General features: G+C 50.6%; 1 protein-coding gene across 1 annotated transcript in view; it reads left to right on the top strand.

Annotated features, from left to right (window-relative positions):
• CREBBP (CREB binding protein) overlaps nt 1-13980 on the top strand; it is a 128376-nt gene that overhangs the window by 30488 nt on the left and 83908 nt on the right. Inside the window, exons 5-7 of the mRNA XM_056866166.1 lie at nt 9986-10099; nt 12466-12705; nt 13793-13883. Coding sequence (XP_056722144.1) covers nt 9986-10099; nt 12466-12705; nt 13793-13883 — 445 coding nt within the window. The remainder of the gene's footprint in view (nt 1-9985; nt 10100-12465; nt 12706-13792; nt 13884-13980) is intronic.

Genomic DNA, 13980 nt, shown 5'->3' with positions numbered 1-13980 from the left:
AAAGGAAGGGTGGGGTGGAAATATTTTAATAAGTACTCCACGGCCTAGCAACCTCTCTGCCTGAGCTACTTGGAGTGGGACCTAGTGGTGTAAGGGGACTCTTAGTCCTCAGAAACGCCTCAGTCCATTCCACAGCCTCTTTTGTGGCTTCCATGGCAGCCATGGCGATGGGTCGCCCAGCTACATGGCAAGTGGATCTCTGTTCTGATTCAGGGTCAGATAATACAGAGGGGTAGCTTTCAGTCATTTCCTTTTCATGGAGTGACCATCAATTGGTGAGGCTTAGGCTCACTGACCTGTAAAGCGGTGGAGGGGGGAGCTTATTAAGATGGTTATTAAGTGGTTCCTCACCCACTTGGAGAGGCGTGACTAGTGGAGTGCCTCAGGGATCTGTCCTGGGCCTTGTGTTGTTCAACATCTTTATAAATTATTTGGATGAAGGAATAGAGGGGATGCTTACTAAATTTACAGTTTATACTAAATTGGGAGGGGTAGCAAATTTGGTAGAAGAAACAGCCAGGATATAGGATGATCTTGACAGGCTGGAGAATTGGGCTAAAACTAATAAAATGCACTTCAACAAAGATAAATGTAAAGTTCTGCATTTAGGTAGGAAAAATCAAATGCATAATTATAGGATGGGGGAGACTTGTCTGAGCAGTAGTGTGTGTGAAAAGGATCTTGGGGTTTTAGTAGACTTGGCCATCTTCTGGGCAAGGAGTAGGGATCACTGGGAGTGTGGGGCGGTGTCAGATAGGGCTTCTGACAGCTCCGTCCTCAAACAAGATGGTTTCCCCACAAACAAAATGGAGTTCTCCGTGCACTCCTTCCCCCCCCCCCGTTTTTCACACGAACTCCGGCCAGGGATTTACAATTGTATTGGGACCCGCCCGTGTAAATCTTTGATCTGATACCGGGTCCTGCGCACAAAGCCAAGAGCTCAGCCATCTCCTCCACTAATTACTCACGATTGTTTCTGTTTTAGTTTAACTTAAGTCGTTACCGGCAGGAAATGACTACATTGTTTCTTTGTTACTGTAACCCTATTGTATTACCCGTATACCGTATATACTCGCGTATAAGCCGAGTTTTTCAGCCCCAAAAAAGGGCTGAAAAAGTCGGCCTCGGCTTATACGCGGGTCAATATGGTAGAGGGGGGGAGGAGGAGGAGGGAGGGGGGAACTTACCTCCACCGCCATCGCCGCCATCACCGCCAGGCCGGCGCGGCTTCCCCCGGCCAGGAGCGCCCTGGGAGGGCCTCCTGCGGTTGCTGCAGGGCCGGGCGCGATCGCTGCCGGGCGCGCCCGGCTCCTCCTGGTTGGCGCCGGCCTGGGAGGGCCTTTGCAGGGCCGGGCACGATCGCTGCCGGGCGCGCCCGGCTCCTCCTGGCCGGCGCCGGCCTGGGAGGGCCTCCTGCGGCCGCTGCAGGGCTGCGCCGCCACTCCCGCCAGGCGTGCGCGGCTCCCCCCGGCCAGGACCGGCCTGGGAAGGCCTCCTGGGCCGCGGGGGGTGGGCCCACAGCCTTCGCCAGGCCTGGAGCGGCCTAGGAGCGGCCTGCGGGGCCTCCCGGGCCACGGGGGGGCCCCTGCCGCTGCCTCCTGCCTCTGGATAAGGTAAGCCTGCTGAGGGGGGAGGGGTTATAAGCTGACCCTCGGCTTATACGCGGGTGCCTAATTTTTCCCCATTTTGGGGGAGAAATTAGGCACCTCGGCTTATACGCGGGTCGGCTTATACACGGGTATATACGGTATAAGTATCCACTCTGCCCCAATCATGTATTCCAGCCTTGTTTGCCTCCTTACTGAAATCATTGACTTTCGGAATAAATCTTTGAATCGCTGCTCTGCCTGGATTCGAGTTCTATTGCCTGAAACGCCGTGCATTTGCTGAAGCCTGACATTAGGCTGGAATCCATCTTTTTTATTTTCTACTAGTTAGTTCTTGAGAAAGATGTTCCCCAGTTCGACCCGATCCGCCGAACTGATCTGGCGGTACCAACGCCTCTGCCTGTCGGAACAGCAGGGAGCGATCCTGCCCCGGGAAGAAGCAGCCCCGAGAGGAGCAGATCCAAGCCAGGAGGAAGTAACCCCGGGAAGGAGCCTCGCAGAACTTGCAGAGGGGGTACCACGGATCGCCGGACAGTACGTCCACCAATCAACCACGGGGCCAAACTTCGATCACCTATATCGAGGCCCGCTGGAGGACCTATACTCCAGGGAGGAGGAACCGCTCTAAAGCTGAGCTGCAGTCACCTCTACCCCGTACCCCCGAGAAGAGGAACGCCGTCTTCTGCAGGAGCAGAACCACGACCTGACTCGACAGAACCGGGAGCTTCAGGACCAGCTGGAGATCCTAAGGAGGGAGATGACGGCGCTAGCAGGGACGGTGCGAGGACTCCGATCGTCCATCGGCGCTGCGACTACCCTCCCCGTTAATTCTCCACGCACAGTCGCCTGGGACCTGCAGATTTCCTTTGATGGGACCTGCGCCCAGTTACCCCACTTTCTACTGCAACTTTCTGGCTTCATGAACGACCAGGGTGAGACTTTTCCTTCCGAAGAAGCCCGGGTGTGGTACGCCATCAGGCTTCTAAAGAAGGAGGCAGTAGAGTGGGCAGTGGCAGTGACAGAAGTTAACCCTGGACTTTTGCGCTCCCTCGATGATTTCCTGGAAGCCCTGCACCGCCGGTTTGAGGACCTTCACCGGGCAGAAAGGGCCAAGATTGCTATGTGCAGATTGAGGCAGGGGTCCCGGTCTGTGCTAGAATATGCCCAGGAGTTCCAGTCCCTGGCGTGCAAGGTGCGAGAGTGGAGCAACACTTCCAAGGTCCAACACTTCCGCGAGGGACTGCGCTGGGAAGTGTTGGATGGCTGCCTGACTCTGGGAGACCCTGACACCATGGAGGGCTGGCAGGGCAAGTGGAACACCGCAAGCTGACCCTGCAGTTCGCCAAGGATCACCCGGGGAAGGAACCCCCCTCCAGAGGCCCGACCAAGGGAAACACTGCGACGGAGGTACACCGAGGCAAAGGGAATCGAGGCTGTTTCCCGGACAAGAGAGCGCGCCGCTTCCGAGAGGGTTCCTGTCTACATTGCGGAAGGATGGGACACTTCGCCGGCAAGTGCACCAGCGGATCGCCCAGGCAGGCGCCAGACAAGAAAGCTCTGACCGGCTACGAAGTTCTGGACCTGAAGAGGATGGAGGGAACACCCACCCGGCGCGGAACGGCGGCGTTAAGCGTGGACCTGGAGCCTGTCCCGTGTGAACATCGCTGCTGTTCCAGAGATGTCTCGCCGCCAAAAAACGAAGAAAGCTTCCTGTGAGTGAACCGGCACAGGAGGCTACCTTGCAAGAGAACGAGCCGGTTCCGACCTGGGTGAGTGACCAGGGAGACACTCTACTGGTACCAGTGGTGTTAAAGAATCCCCGGGGAGGGGATCCAGTTGTAGTGGTGGGCATTTTAGACTCTGGCTGTTCCAGGACTTTAATAGACCAGGGTGTGTTTGAACGATTGCAGTTGGGGGCGGTGGAATTGGATCAACCCTTGCGCTTCCGCCAGATGGACGGAAGTGACCTCCAGGGGGCCCCCGTTCATTTGCGCTCTGACCCAGTATTGTTGGGGGTGGGAGATTACTGGGAGCAGATCAGCCTTACCATTGTTCCTGGGATCGCTTACCCAGTGGTTCTGGGAAGCAACTGGCTGGCAGGCCACAACCCCAGTATTGACTGGGCGCAGCGTCAAGTGGTTTTTGAGTCTCCACAATGCCGGTGGCATTGCCGGGAGGACATGCCCGATGGGGGGAGGGTGACTGCCGCAACAGCAACCCCTGTGATACTGCCCCCGGAATATCAGGACTTTGCGGATGTCTTTGAGGGGAAGGACTGTGACTTGCTACCCCCTCACCGCACTACGGACTGCGCCATTGAGCTCACTCCGGACATGAAGCCCTCCAAAGCCCGGGTTTACCCCATGAGCCCCCTGGAAAAGACATTGTTGCAGGAGTTTCTGGTCAAGAATCTGACTAGGGGGTTCATCCGTCCATCCAAGGCCGCATTCTCCTCACCCTGCTTCTTTGTAAAGAAGAAGGGAACTTCGGACCTCCGGTTGTGTGTTGACTGTAGGGGTCTCAACGCAGTGACTGAAAAGAATGCATATCCCATCCCCCTCATCCCTGACCTTCTCAGTCAGTTGCAGGAAGGCAGGATATTTTCAGAACTGGACCTGGCGGAAGCCTATTACCGGGTCCGGATTAAGGAGGGGGACGAGGCAAAGACAGCCTTCTCATGTTGCTTTGGTCCTTTTGAGTTTAGCGTGATGCCGTTCGGGTTGTCTGGAGTATCGTCCTGCTTCATGCAACTCATCAACGAAATTTTACATGATTTACTGTTTCGGGGGGTTATCGTGTACCTAGATGACATTTTAATCTATTCTCGGGATCCGGAGGAACACCGGAAGTTGGTGCGGGAGGTACTGCACCGACTGAGGGAGCACCACCTATACGCCAAACTATCCAAGTGCGCCTTTAATCAGGACAAGCTTGCTTTCCTTGGGTTTGTAATGTCTCCCAACGGGCTAATCATGGACCCTGAGAAGGTCCAAGCGGTTCGAGACTGGGAACCCCCCCGAACCCATAAGCAGGTTCAGCAATTTCTGGGTTTTGCAAATTTCTATCAGGGATTCATTCCGGATTTTGCCGAGATAGCCCTCCTGATCACGGACCTCCTTAAGACCAAGGGGAGGGGTCAGGCGGCCACGCCCTCTAACTATCAGGTGGTGTGGGACGACCGTTGCCAGGCAGCGTTCAACTTGCTAAAGAGCCAGTTCACGTCTAAACCCGTTTTAGCTCACCCCGACGCTTCTCGGCCTTTCGTCCTGCAAGTAGACGCTTCTGACAAGGCTATGGGGGGAGCGCTTCTGCAGAAGGACGCTCAGGGGAAGCTCAGACCCTGCGCCTACTTTTCCAAGAAGTTCTCAGGGGCCGAGCTCAACTGGCCGATTGGGGAAAAGGAGGCCATGGCTATCAAACATGCCCTCACGGTTTGGCGCCAGTTCTTAGAAGGGGCTACGGTGCCATTTGAGGTTTGGACAGACCACCGAAACCTCGAGGCTATCTTGGGGCAGAGGAGGCTCTCGGCCAAACAGCTAAGGTGGGCGGACTTTTTCTCTAGATTCTGCTTCACCATTAAGCATGTTTCCCGGGAGGGAGAATTGCCTGGCGGATGGTCTCTCCCGCATGCCGCAGTACGACTGTAGAGTCGAGCGGCCGCTTGGGTCCCTTTTCACCCCAGAACACCTGGGCTTGGACCCTGAGGGGGCAAGCGCGGGAGTTCTGACCAGAGCCCAAGCCCGGGCGGCACCCCCCCACCTGCCCCGGCGCTTCCGCAAGGCGGCACGAGCAGTGCCACTCGTCCCCCAGGGGTTCGGACCCGGGCCCAGACCCGGGCGGCGGTTACCGCGCCTGTACCAGACCTCCAGCAAGAGGGAACACTCGATGCCTCCCCCCCGGGGAGTCCGGACACGGGCCCAAGCCCGGGCAGCGGGTTCTCCGCCTTCCCCGGAGGGAGACTCACGATTCCCCCTGTCCCCAGGAGGTTCCTGGAGATCTGCCCTCTGCCGCAAAGACCAGGTGGGAGGAGGCTCTTCGCGAGGAACGAGGGAAGGGTCCCCTTGGGGTGGAGGAATCTGGGACCCCGGAAGGAAAGACTTATGTTCCCCAGAAGCTGCGCCGGGAATCGCTAGAATGGAGCCACAGCTCCAAGACGGGGGGGGTCACTTTGGCTTCGTGAAGACCCTACACCTGGTACGGCGGCGCTTTTGGTGGCCAGGGATGCGCCCGGACATAGATGGTTTCGTAAGGTCCTGCCCAACGTGTGATACCAATAAACGTCTCATGGGAAAGCCCCCTGGACTGCTGAAACCCCTGGAGACCCCGAAGGCTCCCTGGCGGGTGATTGGTATGGACTTTGTAACCAGTCTCCCTCCTAGCCAGGGGAAAACCGTGCTTTGGGTCATCACGGATCTGTTTTCTAAGCAGATCACCTTATTCCATGCAAGGGGTTGCCCTCAGCCCACAAGTTGGCCCGCCTGTTTGTTCAACAGATCTTCCGCCTGCACGGTTTTCCTTGGAAGATCATGAGCAACAGAGGCTCGGTGTTTCTGTCTAAATTCTGGCAGGCGTTTTTGGGAATTGTTGGGGTACAACAGGGTTTGTCTTCAGCCTATCACCCCCAGACAGATGGGCAGATGGAGAGGGTGAATACTGTTGTTGAATGCTACTTGCGCTGCTTCACCAGTTATCACCAAGATAACTTGGTCGACCTGTTGCCCCTGGCGGAGTACGCCTGTAACAACTCTGTGCACTCTGCTACTGGGTAGAGCCCCTTTAAGACTGTCTTTGGGATGGAATTCGACCCTTTGGGAGCTGTCCCCCTCCCGTCGGGGGGCGATCCTCCGGAGGTGTCAGCATGGTCTAACACCGTCAGGAACACTTGGCCAGGACTTGTCAAACAATTGGACCAGGCTAAGGAACTGTACAAAGCGCAGGCCGACAAACACAGAGCGCCTCAGTGGGATCTTGTGGTCGGGGAAAAGGTGTACCTTTCCACCAAAAACTTAAAATCTCTGAGTCCTTGTAGAAAGCTTTGTCAAAAATACGTGGGTCCGTTTACCATATCCCGGGTAATCAATGAGGTCACTGCTGAACTGGACCTCCCCAAGACTCTGCAGGGGGTACACCCTGTGTTTCACGTTAGCCTCCTGAAACCCTTTTCTCCCGCCCCTGATTGGCACCCCGACCCCCTAGAGGCAGCGCCTATCATGGTACATGGGGAACAGCATTTTGAAATTTCTAGGGTCCTGGACTCCAGGCTGCGGAGGGGTCTGCTGGAGTACCTGGTACACTGGAAGCATTTGAACTCGAGTCACGATGAGTGGGTTGCGGCAGAACACGTGAACGCTCCCTCTCTGATCACCGAGTTCCATTGGAATTGTCCCGACAAGCCTGGGAACCCGGGGAGGGGGTCTTTGGAGAGGCGGAATGTCAGATAGGGCTTCTGACAGCTCCGTCCTCAAACAAGATGGTTTCCCCGCAAACAAAATGGAGTTCTCCGTGCACTCCTCCCCCCCCCCCGTTTTGCACACGAACTCCGGCCAGGGATTTACAATTGTATTGAAACCCGCCCGTGTAAATCTTCGATCTGATACCGGGTCCCATGCACAAAGCCAAGAGCTCAGCCATCTCCTCCACTAATTACTCACAATTGTTTCTGTTTTAGTTTAACTTAAATCGTTACCGGCAGGAAACGACTACATTGTTTCTTTGTTACTGTAACCCTATTGTATTACCCCTATATATGTATCCGCTCTGCCCCAGTCATGTATTCCAGCCTTGTTTGCCTCCTTACTGAAATCATTGACTTTAGGAATAAATCTTTGAATCGCTGCTCTGCCTGGATTCGAGTTCTATTGCCTGAAACGCCGTGCATTTGCTGAAGCCTGACAGGCGGGGAGGTAGTTGTGAATTTCCTGTATTGTGCAGGGGGTTGGACTAGATGACCCTGGTGGTCCCTTCCAACTCTGTGATTCCATGTTTTACCCATTTTGAGTACATGTGGATTCCTGAGAGAGCTTTGGGAAGTTTCCTATTGATGTGACTAGTGGTCCTATTAAGCCCTAGTCAATATTTGGGATACTTTCAGGAGGTTGACATGATTGCTCATAGGCATCCTCTCCCAGCCTGTGAAGCCCACACAAACCCCTGTTTTGTGGGAAGAAAACTAGCATACAGGTGGAGGAAATCTCATGTGTCAGCCCTGTGGCAGCGATAGCAGTGGAGCTCAGAATGTATAACGTCAGCACTTTGTCAACTGCGCTAGTCATCTGTGTGCTTCTGGGCCCAATTCAGACTGCTAGTTATGACTTTTTGAGGCTGCCAGCAGTGTTGGCTGCTGCTTGGGGTATCATGGCTCTCTCGGTCAGGAGGGATGCCACATCTGTTGGGTTATTCTGAAGTGTTCCCCTTGAGGGAATCTGCAGGGGAACTACCTGGTCCTCAGTTTTATCTTTATTGTATATACAACAGAGATATGTTTGCTGCACAGGAAGGAGCATTTGGCAGAAGAGCTCTGCAGAATCTCTTCCAGATGCTGGGCTCCTCTTCCATTCATCCAGATCCTCACTGTTGCTTGCCACCAGTCTCCCAGATGTCTTCTTCCACTGAGAGAGAAAGGAACATTGGGACTTACTGGGAAGGTTTGTTCTTCTCAGTGGGTGGAAGACATCTTGCGCTGTCCTGGATTTTATTCTGCTGAATGAAGAACAATCTCTTCTGAAATGGGAAGAAAGGTTGAGGTTCATACACTTGCCTGTGTTCAGGTATCTCTAGACGCCATGTAGTAGTAAACAGAGGGAGGGATTTTTTGTGTGTGTTCCAAGACACCTTGTCTTTATTTCTGTCTCTTTATTTGAGATCTTTGTCCGTTATCTTTTTTGCCTGAAACTTCTTGGTCATGGGTATGTTTCGCTAGGTCTTTGGATTGCTTGTTACAACTGCACATGTTTTCTCATTTGTGGGATTAAATCTCAAAGCTGAGAGGTGCTGTCCCCCCACCCCACCCTGGCCCCAGTCAAGGGCTTTGAAGAAGATTTTTCTCCTTGGCCCTTCTTCTAGAGGCTACTAGGAGGAGCAGCCATTTCCAGGATGCATGCTATCCACAGAGAAGAATGAGCCTTCATTATAAGTTCCCATATCCCTTTCTCTTAAACTTCCTATCTGCAACAACACCAAGGAGAAAGGAAGAAACCAGCTCTTTTTTATAGAGTTCCATTTGTTCAGGAATTAATGATTAAGAGTTTTGGCTGTTTGGAAGGATTCATCTGAGAGGCTGCAGGAAGGGTGTGTGGTGTTTGTAGAGATGTCATCTCTAATCAATGTTTGTTATTCAGTCTGCTGGCCTGAGAGGAGTATTTTATGCAGTGGCATCTGAGAGAATTTGAGGACAATTCACAGGTGAGTACTCTGAGCCCACTGATTCTGGTGTGGAAATGGGTGAGAAATTCATCTCTTACCAAACCATATGACTAAACCACTGGGAAGCTTGGGGGAGGGAGGTGGCTGCTGTGCCCTCTTAGTAACATATGGATTGGGCAGAAAATATTTCGTGGGAACACATAACCATTTGCCATGGGAGTCTGGTGTTAACATAGCTGATTTTGTATTATTAGCCCTGTACTGGTCCAGCTACGACATTTGCACTAGCAGCGATCAGTAGTGTGTAGTGGAGTTATATGGATGTGCCCTACGCTGGTGTGTCAGCATGCCCCTTTGAGCTACAGCATGCCCCTTAAGAGCTACTGGAGAAAGTGAATGCCTGGAAGCAGATGCCTCGGTGAATTTAAGATCACTCGGTTTTCTTAATAGTTGTGAGATTGCCTTGTTGTTGTTCCGCTTGTGGAGAGACAGTTCTGCTGACCCAGTGTCTTTTGGAACTTGCAAGAACTGTTTTTGTAGTGCACAGGAATTAATTTTTTTGTCCTTTCTTTCGCATCATGGTTTCTCTCATCTACAAAGGACACCTAAAATTTATGACAATATAGTTATGGAGGGTGGAATTAATATTCTTGCTAGATTTTGCTATCTGAATGTATTGATGTATTTTTACCTGCTTTGAGGGTGTGTGAGCTTTTTAAAAGTGTAGTGTTTTGTTAATGTACCTGTCCTAAGAGATCTCTGAGCACTGGATCCAGATGCCCTCCCACCTGTGTAAATATGGTAGATGCAACCCATCATGTATGATGCTGGCATCCATTCTGAATGCCTCCTGCTGCAGCTTCCACTTGGTGTGATTCGATGGTACTCATTTGAGGTTTATATAGAGTCCATAATTCATTTTTGCAAGTATTTGTGCAGCTTTTAGTGAAAAAGGTAGGAATTAATGCTGATCAAAGATTAAAAGACCGAGTTCATTACTTCCCTTCCCATCCTAGTTGCCCACTGTGCATCATCGCGTCAGATCATATCCCACTGGAAGAACTGTACTCGGCACGATTGCCCTGTGTGTCTGCCACTGAAAAATGCCAGTGACAAGAGAAACCAGCAACGTAAGTAGTTGCTTCAGTTCAATAAATGGTAGAGAAATCTTACTTAATCAGGTAATTAGAGATAATTGCCAATAAATTTTGTTGGTTGTGTAATCTCTCTTGGGCTTAAATTGCCATAGGCTGTTCCTGGGCCCCAGTTTGGGCTTATTGACCTTTTCCTTCACTTAATGATAGGACTGTGCAAAAAAAACCAAAAAACATTTCGGTAAATTCTGGGTTCAGGTTTATTGGGGCCAATTTTTTTCGGTAAACCCAAAATAAGCTGAATTCCCATACTGATAAATATGGGGATTCAGCTTATTTCCGGGTTACCCGGAAAAATTCAGGCATTTGCATGTATGGGGGTTTTTGCGAAGCTCCTGGGGGGGATTTTTTGAGGTAGAGCCCCCAAATTTGCAGCATTCATGCAAGGGACTATCCTTGCCTGACCCCAACCAAGTTTGGGGAAGATTGGGTCCAGGGGTCTGCTTTTATGGGGTCTGGGTCACCCCATTCTCCTCCATAGAGGAGGATAGCCCGTAGGGGCCTATTGCTTTCACTGGTGGGAAAGTTTGCTGGGCTCCTCCATAGAAAAGCATAGCAAAATTCACAATCGAGAATTTGACCACAGCCACTTAACTATTTCTTCTCTATAGAGGAGGATGGGGCTACCCAGACCCGATAAAACTGGACCCCCACACCCAAGCTTCACCAAACATGGGGGTTCAGGCAAGGAGAGTCCCTTGCAGCTACGCTGCAAATTTGGGGGCTCTATCTCAAAAAATGCCCCTCCAGGAGCTTTGCAAAGCCTGGGGAAAGCAGAACTCGGAAAAGCCGAATAAACACCTGGTTTTTTCAGGAATGGCCAGTTCGACTTTGGCTCTCCCTCCAGGTTTTGGCATTCATTAAACTCAAACCCGAAATTTACCGAAGTGGCTTTTTTTGGGGGGGGGGGTCGGTTCAGGTTTATGCACAAGCCTACTTAATGAGGTTTATTTTGTAATCACAAAAATGCTGAATGTAAATCCTCAAGGTGTGAGTCCCTATCCAAGGAACTGGAGTAACCTAATACTTGACTATAAACAGTGGCTTGGATCCAGTGATGTACAAGCGGGAACATAGGTGGACTTCTCACAGTTCCACTTGTGCAAAATCTTGTGAAACACCTTGGTGTTTTCCTCCCTACATATCATAGTGCCCAGAAATTGGTTGCATAAGATCTTGTGTAGGCAGAAACACAGGTTTGGATACGATAAGACTGACGTAGTTCGAACAGCTACTGTGGTCTTTTTCTTGTGTATCTACTTGCACAAGAGATCTAGTAAGTGGGAATTTTGCAGTGGATCCAAACCCATGGATTGTGTGGTGTGCTCAGGGTGGTAGTGGGAAGCATATAGGTTGGTGTAGAGGTTGGGGAGGGGGTTTCCATCTAAGCTGGTGCTTATTTCCATCTTGAAATTAATAAGGACTATGGAATCTTCATTTGATATGTGTGTGGTGAACAAGCTTCATGTAGTTTATAGAAATTAAGTTTTCACCGGTTACTGTTGTGGGTGAATGGTCTCTGTACTTCCTTTGATTACATGCAGATGTAATCAAAACAGATAAAAGGAAGTATTTTTTCACACAATGCATAGTTAAATTGTGGAACTCCCTGCCCCAGGAAGTGGTGATGGCTGTCAGCCTGGAGGGCTTTAAGAGGGGAGTGGACATATTCATCGAGGAGAGGGGTATTCATGGCTGTTAGTTAGAATGGATACTAGTCATGCTGCATACCTATTCTCTCTAGTATCAGAGGAGCATGCCTATTATTTTGGGTGCGGTGGAACACAGGCAGGATGGTGCTGCTGCACTCGTCTTGTTAGTGGCTTCCTAGAGGCACCTGGTTGGCCACTGTGTGAACAGACTGCTGGAATTGATGGGCCTTGGTCTGATCCAGCAGGGCCTTTCTTAAGATCTTATGCAGATTTTACACAACTGCATCTCACCCAGTGCTTCCTGCATTACACGGCCCTTTGACCCCATCCTGTTTACCTTTCCCCCCCCCTTCATATTCTCCATACAGTTTGCCTAGTGAGGGCCTGTTGTGAGCATCCAAAAAAGTAGGTTGCAGTCTACTGGTTCTGTCCACTGGTTCTTATGCTAGAATAAAAACTTGTTAGTCTTTAAGGTACCACCAGACTCCTGTTTATTAAGAACAAAGAGCTGAAACAGTTGTTTTTGTGGTGCCTGAGGAGCTGGAACTGAGATTCAGATCACTTCCTTAGTCACTGTGTGAGTAGACCTATTCCCCTTCCCTCCACCATTTGTTAACCATTTGTTAACCTATATATGCATTGTTTCTTAGGGTAAAGAAGTGCAATCATATTTATGTTTGTTTTTTGTAGCGCTCCTTGGATCCCCTGGTAATGGAATACAGAATTCTGTTGCTTCTGGAACAAGCCAGCCAACAGCTCCTTCCCTCAGTAACCCGAACCCAATCGACCCCAGCTCCATGCAGCGGGCCTACGCTGCTCTTGGCTTGCCCTATGGCAATCAGCCACAGGCGCCTTTGCAACCGCAAGTACAAGGCCAGCAAACGGCTCAGCCTCAGACCCATCAGCAAATGCGGACCATAAATGCATTGGGTATGTGGAAGAAATGAGAAAGGGAAACTGCTGGTAACAGCAACCAGTAACAAGTGCTTCAAGCATGGGGAAGCATACGTTTACTCCAAGATATTTGCATTAGTGTTTGATTCATGGAAAACCATAACCTTCACGGGCATCCTGAATCAGGATTATATAAATATATGAAAAATGAATAAATTATATAATTATTATTATACACACACACACATATGGATGAGAATCAGGCAATATTTATAGAAGAAGAAGAGGAGTTGGTTTTTATATGCCGACTTTCTCTACCACTTAAGGAAGAATCAAACTGGCTTACATTCGCCTTCCCCTCCCCACAACAGACACCCTGTGAGGCAGGTGGGGCTGAGAGAGCTGTGACTAGCCCAAGGTCACCCAGCTGGCTTCATGTGGAGGAGTGGGGAATCAAACCCTGTTCTGCAGATCAGACTCCGCCACTCTTAACCACTTCACCATGCTGGCTCTCAGGGATGCCCAGGGATGCTAGGCAGATAGCAATAAGGTAGGTAGATTTGTAAGGTTATGGGGTGCTACAGATGAACTTTTTAGTGTAGCTGCTTGGGAAAAACAGAAGCCCACCTTTGGCCTGCTGTATCAGTTGGCAAACCCTCCTGGTTGACGTCTGTTGCTTGCAGAGCTGGTTTTGCTTGCTGGTCCTTCCTTGAAGGTTTCCTGTTTAGTGACCCTTTTTCATCATTATTGATATCTTCAGATCCTGTATCCAGGATCATTAGTGTAACAATCATTTGAAGAACTGTAGACTTAGTAACATTTGCAGTTGCAATTTGCAAAGACACAATTGTGTGTGTGTAAAGTGCCTTCAAGTCGCTGCCGACTTACGGCAACCCCTTTTGGGGTTTTCATGGCAAGAGACTAACAGAGGTAGTTTGCCAGTGCCTTCCTCTGCATAGCAACCCTGGTATTCCGTGGTGGTCTCCCATCCAAATACTAACCAGGGCTGACCCTGCTTAGCTTCTGAGATCTTCCATAAATTAATATATAAACATTGGTGATTTAAAAGTGTGAATTCTTTGATATTCCATCAGAATTAATGAAAGGTAATCTTATTCCAAAGGAGCTACTCAGATGAATCTGGCAGCGGGAGGATTAGCAGACCAGCAGGCTGGCATGGAGACGGCTCTTCCGACTTCACTTGCGGCTGCAAAGTAAGCCATGTCTGAAGCAATCACTGAGTTATTTTTGTTTGGTAATATTTTTCTGTTTTGGAAATAGCACCAGTTGTTAGTCACTCTGTTTTGTATT

Source organism: Euleptes europaea, chromosome 21 (assembly GCF_029931775.1).
Source record: "Euleptes europaea isolate rEulEur1 chromosome 21, rEulEur1.hap1, whole genome shotgun sequence".
NCBI lineage: Eukaryota > Metazoa > Chordata > Lepidosauria > Squamata > Sphaerodactylidae > Euleptes > Euleptes europaea.
The sequence above is the reverse complement of the archived record's forward strand: the minus strand, read 5'-3'. Positions and strand labels throughout refer to the sequence as shown.